Here is a 15,197-nt window from a genome sequence, read left to right as displayed (position 1 = left end):
AAAGATTGAAAATTATAAAGTTTTTTAAAAAATATTTTAGATTTTCAGATCTTTTACGGATACTAATATAGATTTATCTATAATCGTTAAATTGCTCTTCCATATAGAAACTTTAATCTTTATAATTGTTATAAGAAGATGGTATATTTTTTAGCGAAAATGGTATCGCTAAGTCATAGATCAGAGTTAAAAAGAGATATATTTTTAGGAATTTTTAGTGCAATTTCTTTACATTCCTAGAATGTCTTCCTCACATACAAAATACGACGAAGTATCTTGTACAGATTGAAAACTCATGAAAGATATCCCAAATATTGCAAACTGCTTCAATTTTTTGAATAACAAGATTTTACGCCAATATAGTAAGTCCTTACATTCTTTGCTAAATCAACATATTTTTGCCAGGAGTGCCTTTACGAATTAATTTCCATATTTCTTCCAGCGTTGTGTTTTCCGTACCGGAAAACATAGAAGGCTAATTTCCAATTATATATTTGACTTAAACTTTTTAATTTCAATAAAATAAAAATATTTCAGAAATATAGAATTCGAATGGTCCATCCGCGATGCTTGCGTGTTGCCGGCTATTGCCAAACTCGATGCAATGAGGATTTTCGAATAGACGTCCAAGTATAAACAGCTTTTGATTATTCCCTATATTTGTGCTTCAAAAACGTTTTAAATCGTTTAGGACCCGAAAAAGTACATTAGGGGTCTATAAGAGTATATTATATATCGGTACATATAATCTACTTTGATTAGTTTTATCATTAGATTCGTCTATACATACATACATTCACATATATACATATATATACGTATATACACACTCTAGGCAAAAAGTTCAGATTGCACTGCTCTGAGTAGCATTAAAATGTGTGTGTCCGCCAGTTGTGTCCATTGTCAGCTTCTGAATTTTGGCAGATGAAGATTCCTGAACATCCCTGCCACAAGAAACATTAAATAAGCTTCTCGCCAGAATGCTACGACCTATAAATGCAAATGTAACAATTTTATCACATCTTTGTAAGTGTATCTAAACTTTTGGCTTGGAGTGTATATATATACAGTGGCGTACAAAAGTTTCCGGCCAATAACATTTTGTATTTTAATTTATAAAAAAAACCTAATAAGATTTTAATTATCGGATATTAATACAAGATGTGGATAACGAAATCTTGTACTAACACCTATAATAATAATAATTTTATCAGGCTCTTTTTTATAAATTAAGATACAAAATGTTACTGGCCGGAAACAAAATATACATACAATATATGACACATTTTATAGGTAAAAACGAAGAGAATATGAAGGAATACTATGATTATTATAATATTATATAGAAAAGTGTAACGTGAAAGTTCGATGTAATCGAAGTTATTGTGTTTGTGTTTTACAAGAAGATATTCATTTTATTGTATCTATAATAAGATTATCATTATCATATAGATCAAATTGGATAATACAGTTGCGTCAAATCGATAGTGTGCTATTTTTTTCGGACACTGTCACTAGCACTAAAACAGGTGTTGGAGTAAGGCTCTAAGATTATCGACGCATTAATTCTTCGTGTTAATTCAAAATGCGAAGTAGAAAAATTTGTAGAATATAAGTTTACGAATGTAAAATACATTTTGCTTGTCTATGAAGAATCATCTATAATTTGCCATGGCGTACAATGAAAGTCGATTATTCGAGCGGTGAGTTTTAGCTTCATTCTTCTTGACTTTGTTATATGTAGATAAATATATTATAATCGTGCCCTAGAAAATATATCGTAAAGTGATACAATTTTAAATATGATACAATTCTGAACGAAGTAAGATTTGAATTCAATTTTCAAGATTTAAGTTTGGTTTTTTTTGTTTGGCAGTACCTTTTAATTTGTATCCTCTATATATATAAAAGTTACAAAACTTAAATCTCAAATCTGGATTTTTTAAATTTTAAAATTTGGATTAAATCTTATTTCATTCAAAATGGTGCCATGTTCAAAATTGCTTAAATCTTATAGGATATTGTCGGTTTCCTGATCTTTTTAAACTGTATTATTTTTTGGTGAAGCTGTATTATTTGTGCTGTAAAAAAAACTTCGATCGAGCTAATTGTTACTAAATGTTATGGCCTCACATGCCAATCAAAGTGACTTTTATTAATACAATTTTGTTTCATGATTAGCGTAGTCATGATAGCGTGAGAAGTCGCGCACGATAATGGCGAACCTCTCAACTACTTATCACATGAAAGTCGTAGAAAGGGACCAATGTGTGCATGATAAAACTTTTTCTTCTTCTTCTTCCTCTCCTTTTCTATTTGCTTCACGTAATTGCCAAATAAATAGTAGGATTTAGTGTTATATCACGTGTCCAAGAAATAGTACTCGTTTTAAATGATTACACATCCCTCGTATGAATGTCTATAAAATTCCAGCTATTATCAATATTATTTAAGTATACAGAATATGCATTTTGATCGGCCGACATAATTTTTTTATCCTGTAAGTCTATTACTACAGTATAAAATATGTCGTTATTGTAAATAGTATATGCATATAACATGGCTATACAGAATTTTCATATATATGTTTATCTTTAAAATTTTTATATGCATTATATTTAATTAACAAAAATAAATTATTATGTAGTCAGAGCTTTGGTAAAAAAAATTAAAGTAATTTTAAATTTATCAAAGAGAGAGCTTTATTACTAATTTTCTTCTTCTAAGAAAATCATGCTGTATACTTAAAGAATTGAATTTCAGAATAATTATATACAAATGAATAATTTTTAGAGTTTTTATAAAAATTGATGAAGGGACTTGTACTGAAGATATTGTTAGAAAAGCGTTAACGAAAAAGACAATAAACGTAACAAATGATAGTAATTGATGAGAGTACAAGAGTGGGAAAGAACTTCCGATATATTCCGCGAATTCTATAAGCACTGATCGGCTAAGAATTTTTATTCTTTTACTACGTACAAATAACACACACGATTTTTAATTACCACATTTACACGTGATAAAGAAATAATTACATGTTTGTACAAAGCAGCAGAGTAGTGATTTTTATGAAAAAAAAAAAAAGTTTAATATATTCTATGAGAAAGCTTTATAGATAATTATAATACATATACGTTAATAAGAAATTATTAAAGTTATACATTATAAATGATTATATTTTACGATAAATTACAGAAACGTTCGACAATGAAGGAAGTCGCATAGTTTTCTATTAAGATACACAATTTTATCATTATATTATTGTTCTTGTTATTATAATATAATGTATCATTTATTTCTCTTTATCATTCATTTATCTTCCGTGCGAGCGTTCATGCATCTTTATATCATGTACTTGGTATATATATATATATATAAATAAAGATAATATGAATATATGAATACATATTAGACGCATGTCGAATTTAGTGTGCATGTCTATATAAAGCATGGTACCACGTCGTCAATAAACATGCGGCGCTGCACCTTCAAATGTGGATATTGTCCGACAATAAAAAATAAATCCTTGTGAACCAGAGTATCAACACTTTATTTAATTTACAAATTCGCACTATATGCTAAGGACAGTCCAGCCATGTACTAATTTAGCCATGGAAAACAGACTTCAACATTGAAAATGATTTAAAGTATAGGAAACATTTCTGAATATTAAAATATGAGATATTTTCACTATTTATATAGCTGTAATGAAATTAACTATAAACAATAAGTAGAGTATATTGGGTGTACAGTTACCTTATATTATTTTTCTATAATGAAACATATTTCTGCAATTAGAATCAAGAAATGGAAATTACTTATTTATAACGCCGTTATTTTCCTTATTATTTTTCTATTTGATTTGGCGAATTTTTTATGACTGTAACATCAGGATTAGAAAGTCACTTGTTACTTGTAACGAGTTGGAATACTTTTGTTATTAAAATAATTAACTCAGCATTTTTAAATTGTTACTTCTTAGTCATTATTTGTAACGAGATATAACGTTACTCGTTACGAATTATTTTTTTTAATAAATAAACGCAATGATGTAAGTTATCTTTCAAAGTAATTTTCCCAAACTTAGCGCAATCTCAGCGTTTAGTTATTATTACAATCATGAAAAATTATTTTTTAATATCATTGTTAAATATCATTATTTTATTATTATTATAAAAAGTAACTGTTAAAGTAACGGAATAATGACTCTTCCATTCCCTGATTAGGATTGTAAAATTTAATCGGAATGATACAATATAAATTAAATGTATACAAGTGAAAACGTAGATTTTCATTTCTGTCACACTTATTCTTCCGTATCCATCTCCTCATTTTCTAGTTGATCTTCTAGCTTTCCTTTTAGAGCAGTAAGGCTGAGAGATACATCTGTGTCGAGAATTTTACGTTCTTTCACCTTGTTGCTCTTGGATCTGTATAAAGGATTTTCGAATCTACCACCCACGACTTGCTTTATCCCACCGACATCAACCTCTCGACCACTCGTTCCAGGAACGTTGCCGATCTGAACGTTGCCTTCAGGAACATTCTCAAAACGAGCGAAACCATGCTTCTGCTTATCCGCCCGAATTCCATCTCGAATGGATGAGATAGCTTCCATACATCCCGAGAGAACGCTGCAAATATTAGATTTCGTCTTAACAAGATCGATAGATATATCTAATACGCGCGACGCGCATTAAAATACTTATCTGAACTCTCTATAATAAATAATTAAATACACATCATGTATATGTTTATACATAACGCTGAAAGATAATTCAATAGAAAGTTACTGATCTATCATTATAGCGTAAATAAAATGGGAGTTTTTATCTGAAAAGTTTAGGCATCAAATAGAATGTATTTGGCGAACTGAGAAGATTATACGGTTGCTAATTCTATTTAATTTGAAGCCCGCTGAGAGTATAATTATTTAGTCGGTAGGCTCGCCGAATTACTTAAATATTAAATGTTGAGGGATGAGGTGCGCGAGACGACACCTCAATTTGAAGCGAGTTGCGGAACGACGATGAAGAAATTAGAAATAATCTCAACTGTCCGTCGTCTCTCCGTTCCATTTCTTCTATAGCGTTATATGCTTGTATTGCGCAAATCTACTTTGAAAATCCGCCAAATATACATAATATACAGATATTGTATAAAATATAATGTTATAAATATAATAGTTATCCTCAGTTTTTAAGGTCTCTTTTTATATACAGAATAGATTTGTTATCATAAAATCAAAGAATGATGTAATACATAATGTACATTAACGCTGTTCATGACAAAGCGGCATAAAAACGAAGACAGAACGATGATACTTACTGCTCTAAAGAATAACCAAAATAAAGAAAGATAAGCAGAAGAAGAGTGATCACGACAAGGGGTGTCCCGAAAAGCAGTCCAAGCGTAACAGCTAATCGAGAATCTTTCATTGCTGCACCCGCCGTCTCCGCATTTGTCACGTCAATTCCTGTATCTAATAAAGAAATATATGAAAAATTAGCATTCCTAGAGAAAAGATTTTGTCAATCAATTTGATTGTTCCTTTCAAAGAGAAAATAAATAACTTGTTTCTTTAGAAGCAGTGAACTATATTTTTCTATTTATTTGTTAATTTTTTTTTGCTAATTTATGCGATAGAAAATTGCCTTTTAAAATTGAATAATTGTAGTCGTTTAATTTTTATTCGAGACCCAAGTAACTGAAGTAAATCAATTTTTCGGTTTATATAATATTGTTTAAAGATTTATCATAAATTAAAAAAAAGATTGAATAACTATATGTACTAACTTTGCAGTATTTTCCGCAGATTCTCCACGGCTGCCTCTATCGTGATGCTGGAATAACTCCCTTTTTCTTTTAAAAGAATTTCTACACCTCCATTCCAAGTGCATCTAGTGTGCCAAGCAACTTTCTCCGTATATCCTTCTAAAGCTTCATCCGCCACGGTTTGTACTGTGACTAAGGAAATTTGCTGCGATATGGACACGCGTCCACCACAGTACGGACAACAGTGACCTTCCACCTAAAAAGCAAAATAAATCATCATAATCGAATAATAATGGGGAAGTATCTAATAAATCAATTAAAATTTTAACACCAAAAATACCGAGTAATTATTACTTCTAAAGCGAAAAAGTTACAATTGTATTACAATGAAAGTCATGACGTGCAAATATTTGCTTTATAATAGATGATAATGCTAGGATATCATTTGTTTGCTTGGTCCTTTTAGTACAGCATAAGAAACATTGATATTTCTAATATTAAATTGCTGCAGAGTCTCACTTTAAGAGGATATTCGCACTCCGTAAATCCGCACCTTGGCCTCTGAATGGCACAAATTTCCTCGAGATAATCGTCCTGAGTGTTTCCCTGACAGAAAACTTTCTTACAATTGAGCATACTTATAGGCCGCCATAACAGATCGCTGTACCTAAAAATATAATCTTTTATAAAATATGATTTATCACATATAAAATTCCATTTGCGAGAACGCAGCAAACGTTATGTTCGGGCTTACTTTACGGTGAACCTGCCTCTGGAAAATTCTCTACGATCTTGGAAGTTTTGCCATTCCCATTCGGTAAATGACTGCCTCTCGTTTGACAGCCGAATTGACTTCACTCCTACCTCTCTTACAGGTAGAAGAATACTCAAAGTGCGATTCTCGCTCGGCAAGACAATGTTGTCATAGCTGCAGGGAACACGCTCGAGATGCGGTGTCGCTATCGAACTACCATTCCAATTTGCGGGATCAGCCCAAAATATGCTACCTTCCTTTGACCACCGACTAATTTTTGCATCCGTCCGTGAATTGCTTAGCTAACACACACATATAAATTTTTCATTATTACAATGCTTCTTTCTTTGTTGTACCATGGATCCGCTTGGTAAGCATAAGTCTTGGTCAATAATTTAACGTTAAATAATTTAAATATCTTTCTAACATCATTGTTATTAATATTTAGATAAAATAATTTCACTACCAATAAGCATGAAAACTTCTTTGGTTGATAATAATTTAATTGAAAAAGCATTCTTTAAAAAAAATAAGTAGAAATTTTGACTATTTAATTTACTTATAATAATTACACAAATAAATATGTATGGTTGCCTACTTTTTAATTTTTTTTAACACTTATTTATGTTTTAGAGGTTTAACGAAAGCCAATACTTGGTGTCAAGAAATTCATTAAAATAATACTGAACGGGAAAAGATCTAAAAGTCATGACGCAAAGAGTTAAAATAGATTAAATGTTAAATCATAAAATCAACGATTTTCATTTGTGATGTAACACATATTAATAACAAATACCAATTATAAATTGCGAAAGATGAAATAAAATACAGCAATAAAAATGTCTTTATTTTAGAATTTATTTAGTATAATTAATTACACTGTGTGACCGATTTCGACTTTTAAAATTTTCCAAAGGGCGCGTGGGTTTGATTGTGTCGGGGAACACCGCCCACTATCATTTTCCCAAGAGATTTGGTAAAGTTAGATCGTAGAAGAATGGGGCATAAATTTGAAGTTATTAATTTCGAGGAGTACCAGTTGCGCTATTCTCATGGTTTTGAGATCAAATATTATCACAAATACGTAAACGTACATACATACACATACTCACACTCACACTTATGCGCGCGAGCGCGAACTTTGTTTTGCCAATACATGAGATAGCATTAGATAGTAGGATCTGTGAAGCTGGCACGACATTCTGTCGATATCAAAAAAATTACAACAGTTCCAGTAGCATTTTTCATAGTTCTACAGTTCTATCTAGAAATAAAAAATAGTTCCGCAGTTTTAATATGAAGAAACTAAAATTGAAGATATGGCGTGCTAACTACGCGAATCTGGCACGTCAGATTTCCTCTAAAGTACGAGAAAAAAATTTTTTTTTGCACTTTTAGCAACAGTTCCCGATAGTTCTACTAAAAACCAACTAAGTTATGCATTTTCAAAACAAAATAACAACATTTAACAATTTTTATACATCCTATATATAGAAAATGGCATAAAACTTCTAGAAAAAGTGACGTGCTGACTATTTCTATCAGTTTCAACGGCAGTTCTCGTTAGTTCTCACAGAGTTCTATGCATTGCAATCATTTATAAGCAGAGTTCCGGCCTCTACATATTTTTAATCAATTTTTTAATACCTGAGTCCAGCACGACACTTGTAGAAAAAGTTTTTCTACAAGTATATTTGACCTCAAATCGCGCTACCTGTATTCCTCAAAATTCATAATTATAAATTGATTCCCCATTTTTGTACGATCTAACTTTGCCAAATCCCTTGGGAAAATGGTAGTGGGCCGTGTGCCCCCGACATAACCAAACCCACGCGCCCTTTGGAAAATTTTTGTGGTTACACGTAGTGTTATTATTTAAGTATTCAATATTGTTATTACATTAAAATTGTATTATTATTAAAGTGTGTACAAAAAGAATATGAAAAATTATATGATTAAATTTTCAATAATTTATAAAGATATAATACAGTTTGAGTTTGCAAATTTTCAGTATTTTATGATGTTTGCTGCTAATAAATATTCTGGTAAGCTAAATTTTTCAATCAATTAAATAGCAAACGGAACGTCAACATTGAAATTTTAATATTGTAATTATCATGAGCGTATATCAAAACAGTTACGATATTTTGTAAATAAGTAATATATTCCATTCGCGAACACGTTAAACTTAAAAGAAAAAAAGAATGATTAAATATAAATACAGCCTAAGTCATAAATATAAAACAACCTTAATTTATTGCATCTTCTTGGAAAAAGAAAATAATAAATTCCTAAAAAAAATTAACCGAATATTCAAATTGTTATAAAAATAAATATTATCTTTTTGTATAAACTATTTCTTCATTTATTTTTCGTTAGATGTAAGATGTTTGTGTTAATTTATAGATACTTTATTCCTATTGCTAAAGCTGCATCCCGTTTTTTATGTACCCGATTATTCTTATTAACTTATTAGCCATTTGTAATAATATCTTTATAGCTTGACCTTACCTGCAATTTACCATTTCTAGGCAGTACTAACAATCCCTGCCTCGGCAAATCAATTCCGGATAGTCTGAGATTGTCCGTTTCGAAGATGCCAATCGCGTGTCGGGTCTGCTGAGGAAAGATCACATGATCGTCAATCTCTGGCACACGATTGTTCGCCCAATTGCTCGCGGTTCGCCACTCTAGATCCGGAAGCCAGTATTTCTGACCAGAAAGCAGGGCCGAACATCTTGATATCAAGGTAACGTACAACACAATATTCCAATGAAGCTCGGAAGGGACAAGCATGTTATGAACAATCAGTCGATGAGAAGGGATACGCGATAAACGTGCTGCTCTTTAATTAATTTTCATTTACGCGAAGATAAAGAGATATCAAATAGTATAGCGAATTTAGGTACTCGCTGTCAATGATTTGCGATAAATCCCAAAAATAACGCGACAAGAAGTTGAACACGGTTGGTAATTTCGATAACTGAAAGCTACTCCATTATGATCGAAGTCAATTGGGGGCGTGTCTGTGATTCATGATAGTCTGACGTGAATTTGTCACGATAAGGTCGCCATAAGTCTTGTAATTCGTTAAAAACGAAGTTATTATTTGTTATCAAATCTTTTTTGATGTTTAATTATTAATTTATATTAAAAACTATCTGTGCGATTAAAAATTATTTTTTAAATAAATTTTAAGTATCGTTGATTATTATTAACAAATATTTAATCTAAGCATGAAACACATAGGAAGTTAAATTTCCACAATTTGTATTAAATATATTGATATATTTGCATTCATTTTATTCATTATTATAATAGTATATGCTTGATAGAATAAATCTTCATTATTACATCACACGAGAAAACAGTAACATTTATTGTTAACAAAATTTTCATTCAATTAATAATCAATTAAATAAAAGCATATTAAAAACGTTCGCATATGTCACATACTTGTATATACTCGCATATATATATGACGGAAAGAAAATTACAAGATTTACTATGACATTGAAGACATTAGTATAATTGCAATAGCTTTATTTTTTTCTATAATTTATTTGTTTTAGAAATATAATCGTCGAACAACAAAGACAAATATAATACTGCCGCGATTAAGATAGCTTATAATCTTTTAGAATATAGACACACATTGAAATATTATTTCTATCTATCGCACAATAAGTTGCGTTTAATTGTTTTAATTATTGACTACATTACAATTTAATTCATTATAATACAAAAATGCAATTAACTTAATGATTTATTTTAACCGACAGTATAAGTATTATATTCTATAATTGTGCAATATTAAAAAATTCGTTTAAAAAACTTTATTTTGAAATGAATTTTGTACCAGCTTTTAGAAAAAAAGAAATATCGACATTTCATTACCAATCTTAACTTTCATGGACAATTCGTTCTGCTCTCGACACTCAATAATTCGTACAACGTGGTATTGACAATATTGACATATGAGACAAGAAAACGTATCTACAACTTCTTCAATAAATATAAAGCACCCTGAATTTACTGCATTTTCTTAGAAAAAGTGATAATAAAATCCAAAGAAGAATTAATAATATACCAAAATTGTTATAAAAATAAATATTTTTTATATAATTGTTTATTAATTTATTTTTTGTTAGATGCAAAACGTTTGTGTCAATTTTGTGGAGGTGCTTTATATCTTTGGCGATATATATATAATATTATTTTAATGAATTTAATCTCGATAGTGTCGAATTTATCAGAGAGAAAATAGAAATATTCATTATTTAATTTATTATTTACCAATAAATCTTATCAGCAAGTATATGTGTCAAATAAATAGAGTGTCAACATGTTAACTTTACAACAGTATTTTGCTACTAATATCCAATCCGATACACCTAAAATTCAAAATATTAAAAAATTAATAAATTATACAATTTTTTTAATTATCTATCTGTGTTGTTATTGCATTTTACAAAAATATTTTTGGAAACAAATAAATCTGATATTTCTTCTAGAATTAGCCAGCTAGAAGTTAAAGTGAATGAGGAAGATAATATAAATTCGTGCCCTTGAGGAACGCATTACTGACTCAAATCCTTGTTCTCTTCATCTACTTCATTGCCCAAAGTACCGAATAAGTATTTTGGGACTATAACATCGTTTAGTTTTCCAGATACAGTTTCTCCAGTCGCCAATTTCCAAACTCGTTTTCCGATTCCAAAGCCGTATTGATGGTTACCGCGTTTGTCTTCTATAAAATCGTTCGTGTTGTCCTCGGGAGATTGATACTTTCCCATGTCGTCGATCGGGAAGTAGTCCAAATTCAAGGGATGATATTCATTGTTGCGCTTTCCAATACCGAAACCATAGTTTCGGAGACGTTTGCCAATACCGAACGAGAATTGCCGGGTCCGCTACACATTAAGTTTCAACACATTTTATAATTGTTAATTATAAATAAATTGAAAAATTTTATAATTGTTAATTATATTATTGAAATACGATTTGTGGAGATCCAAACACAAGTAGGTACTTGTCGTAATAAAAGTTCATACTTCTGTGCGTGCGTGCGTGTGTTAATTACAAGAATTGATTACGAAATTTTATTGCACTATTTATTCGGGTGTTTACTGTATTTGTGACAAATCCTTAATTAAATTTTTTGTAACAGAAAAATTCGTTTTAAAATAAAAAAAGAGGATATTTCATTTCATCTAGTATACTCACTTTATCTTCATTATTGTCAATCCATCGCTTTCCGATGCCGAAGGTATAAAGGGGTAGTCTCTTGTATTCGGCAATGTATGCCCTTTTCATAGGTTCTTCATTATATTCCATCTTGTTCAATAACGAATGCAATCGTGGAATGTACAAAGACGAGGAAGGTGCTTCTTCTATTGCCGCTGCTGATCGTCCAACAACGCTCAACAGATAGAACATAATGATTCGCATAATGATTAAACTCGTTCTTGTTTTCATGATGCCCGATTGAATCTGAAAGCACAAAGGTCATGGAAAATTGTAATCTACATATAATGAACTATCGGATACAGGGACAGAATTTCATCCTACTGTGTGTGATAATGTTATTTGAACTTTCACGGTAGTTTTAGATTGAGTTTTTAAATTCACACACGTAAATTCACCTTTATGAAAATTGCAAAGGTTAACTTCTATATCTATACATTTAAACCGCTATATTCCCGAATGTAATTCCAGAATGTATAATGATATAATATAATTTCAGAAATGGTTAAAGTTCATTATATTCATTTTTTAATGTAATATTATTATAATCCAGAAATGGCAAATAACGCTTATAATATACTTAGGTTATAATGTTATTACTATTCCCAGTTACTTTTTTATAATAACAATTTAGTAATAACATTGTAGTTTTACAGGACAATAACAATAATGTTTTGATAAAAAAATTTGAATTCGAACAGTCATTTTTTAAAGTAATTCATTATCATTACGCGTTTCTCATTTAAAAAAAAACTTGTTATTTTACTTGTTATATAACAAATAAAAATAACGCCGTTACAAATGTATTACTTTTTTTTTATCAAAAAGTTACTTTTATTACTTAAAGAATAAAACGAGTTACTTTTTTCAATAAGAAATTATTATAACAAGTTACTTTCAAGTGACTGCTCTAACCCTTTTGTTATTATTATTGTTATAAAAAATTGTAATGTCATTACCAAATTGTTATTATAAAAAAGTAACGATAATAGTAACAACTTAGCAAATAGCGCATTACTTGTCACCTCTGCTAATGTATTCACTACTTTATTTTTATCAATAAATGCGCGTATTTATTTCTGAGATACTATAGTACATGTAACATAAATTATGTGTATATTTATCGATAAAAGTGAGGTATAAACATGACCTATATGTATATATAATAACATAATGTATAATTAAATTAAAACATTCAAAACGAGATTATAAAATAACAGTATTTCTTACAATAATTCGAGAAACATAATCTGGTTATAACATTTTACAGTTTTTGAACATGGCCGGAGAACACTACCGCGTCTCCTGATAACAAGAATAAGTGCTTTCACGATATTTTCAGAAATCTTAACACCTATCTTTATCAGTGAACGTGAAAGTCGGTTAACGTAACACTATGCGGAAGATTTTATGGGCTCTTTAAAGCAGAGATGCACGCAAATGGAATTCTACCATGTAAAAATAAAATGAAGAGTTATTTACGACTGGCGTGGGATAAATGTCATTGCAGTAGCTTCTATTCGTAGAGGTGTCGCCAATTTTACGACGTGGATTCCAACAGTCGCAGTGTGTACTCTATTTCTTTACAAACATATTCACTGCCATTGGTCCAAATCCTACATTAAATCTGTAGAAAACCGAAGATACTTTTATTTTTACATTCCTTTTTGCGGAACATTTTATCGCAAAATGGATGGAATAAAATTGATCCATAGTGACAACATTTTCGGAATCTTTTTATAAAATTGTTTTTAATAAATTAAAAAATTTTTAATTATTTTTAAATAATTTTAATAACTTTCTTTTTAAAACAAATTTCTCCAATTTTTACACAAAATTTGAAACGTTTAATGTTTTTTTTTTTCTTTCAGAAATTATAGAATAAAATATCTTACATTAGAATAATTCAGAATCCGCATATAAGAAAAATTCTAAGAAAAAATATAGACTTTCTTATTATAATTTTAAAAAGTGTTTTTATTTGTACACAGATTTTAGAAAAAATTCACGGATTTGTTAAAACATTTTACCTACTAAAATATAAACACTTATATGAATTTTATGTTAATAATAGGACTAAATGTTGTATCAGTAAAAATTTCTATTAATTTAAAAGTAAAAAGCATTATGAACGTACGGCATCAACGTATGTACATATACATATGTGACCAATGCAGTAAATATTTAACAGCCAAAAAAGAGTGTACGGTCTGACGTGATTGAATGTTTGATATCGTTATACAGCCGCCAGGAGCGAAATCCTCTACGGGCTCGTTCGTTCAATATTTGATGGTGAAATATGACAGATTACGAATCCTCCTTTGTCCCCCTTGGTCACGCTGCTTTTCGAGAGGCTTGATAGGATCAAGAGGGCGAGATCAAATAGATATAGAAAAAAATTGCAAAGATCCATGGAAAGTTCTTACATGCTGAGGAAGTAAATCATTTCCGGTTACGGCGCATTTAGACACGACGTTTATAGATATACCTTTTTCCATCGTCGAGATGAAATGTAGAATATTTCATTATTTATACTGTTCGTGCAACACCAAATGCACGTGTTAAATTTGTATATGCATGACTAAACAATCTTAATTAAGCAGGTAAAAATTGTAAAACCCACGCAGTCTGCAATGTTTAATTACCGGTGGACCGTAGAGTCGAATTAAAGCATAAAATTAAAATGGCGATTCCATTAGGGAAAAAACGGTGTCCGTTTTTTTTTCCTAATGGAGAAGAGGAGTAATAAATGTTTCCGCAAGTCGACTCAACTCGCTTACGTGAGTCGCTAATTCCTCATTAATAAATGAACAAAAGTTAATGAAGATTTCATATCTAATTCATAGTCGCTGTACATATATTACATATATAGGTTCGCTTGGTTTTGTCAGTAGACGGCAGGGTTGTAAATAATTAATTACTTTTTAAATTAAAATACATATTTAATTGACAATTGATATGGGAAGATTCAATTAAATATCGTTTAATTTACAATTGATTGAAACAAATTTAATCGAAACTCTTTAATTGACGATTGATTCGAGAGGAATTAATTGAAAGTCGTTTAATTGATGATTCATATGAGTGAATTTAATTGGAGGTAATTCGATTAATGATTTATTTAATTAACCAAATTAATTGAAGATTCGATTGACAATTGATTTAAGGAAGTATTCTCACTTTTAGCATGGGCTTCACAAAATCAATTTTTTTTTTGTTTTTTAATATAGATACTGCAAACCTTTATATTTAAAAAAAAATTGATTTTGTGAAACCCTTTTTTTAGATCAATTTATACTTTTGGTCTGCTAAATATTTAGGTACTTCATCAATTGTTCTTTCGAATATATACCTTTGAAATGTGACAATCTTGATAAATATTTATGGAATGCTCCTCACTGAGCTAACTTTCAATAAT

At 30.0% G+C, this 15,197-nt stretch overlaps 2 protein-coding genes across 2 annotated transcripts; both read right to left on the bottom strand.

The window, feature by feature from the left end:
* Nucleotides 1–4,309: 4,309 nt before the first annotated feature.
* LOC108781779 (uncharacterized) lies at nt 4,310–9,328 on the bottom strand. Its single transcript, XM_018549857.1, has 6 exons — nt 9,044–9,328; nt 6,533–6,834; nt 6,298–6,445; nt 5,800–6,034; nt 5,332–5,485; nt 4,310–4,637 (listed from the first exon to the last, which is right to left on the bottom strand). Exons 1-6 carry the CDS (start codon nt 9,326–9,328, stop codon nt 4,310–4,312), a joined length of 1,452 nt encoding a protein of 483 aa, XP_018405359.1.
* A 1,662-nt stretch (nt 9,329–10,990) lies between these two features.
* On the bottom strand, nt 10,991–12,010 carry Apime-ASTA (allatostatin A). The gene is made up of 2 exons (XM_018549854.1): nt 11,759–12,010; nt 10,991–11,445 (listed from the first exon to the last, which is right to left on the bottom strand). Exons 1-2 carry the CDS (start codon nt 12,008–12,010, stop codon nt 11,113–11,115), a joined length of 585 nt encoding a protein of 194 aa, XP_018405356.1. The 3' UTR covers nt 10,991–11,112.
* Nucleotides 12,011–15,197: the final 3,187 nt, after the last annotated feature.

Source organism: Cyphomyrmex costatus, unplaced genomic scaffold (assembly GCF_001594065.2).
Source record: "Cyphomyrmex costatus isolate MS0001 unplaced genomic scaffold, Ccosl1.0 scaffold907, whole genome shotgun sequence".
NCBI lineage: Eukaryota > Metazoa > Arthropoda > Insecta > Hymenoptera > Formicidae > Cyphomyrmex > Cyphomyrmex costatus.
Note: the sequence above shows the minus strand (reverse complement) of the source record. Positions and strands in the feature narration are given on the sequence as shown.

What these genes read in the sequence shown, in the direction of transcription:
- LOC108781779 (XM_018549857.1), bottom strand. Translation starts at nt 9,328, where the DNA reads ATGCTTGTCCCTTCCGAGCTTCATTGGAATATTGTGTTGTACGTTACC. An exon ending in AGTGCGAATATCCTCTTAAA is followed by an intron (nt 6,035 to 6,297) that starts GTGAGACTCTGC and finishes TTTGCTTTTTAG; the next exon opens with GTGGAAGGTCACTGTTGTCC. An exon ending in TCTGCGGAAAATACTGCAAA is followed by an intron (nt 5,486 to 5,799) that starts GTTAGTACATAT and finishes TTTCTTTATTAG; the next exon opens with ATACAGGAATTGACGTGACA.
- Apime-ASTA (XM_018549854.1), bottom strand. Translation starts at nt 12,010, where the DNA reads ATGAAAACAAGAACGAGTTTAATCATTATGCGAATCATTATGTTCTAT. An exon ending in TTGACAATAATGAAGATAAA is followed by an intron (nt 11,446 to 11,758) that starts GTGAGTATACTA and finishes CTTAATGTGTAG; the next exon opens with CGGACCCGGCAATTCTCGTT.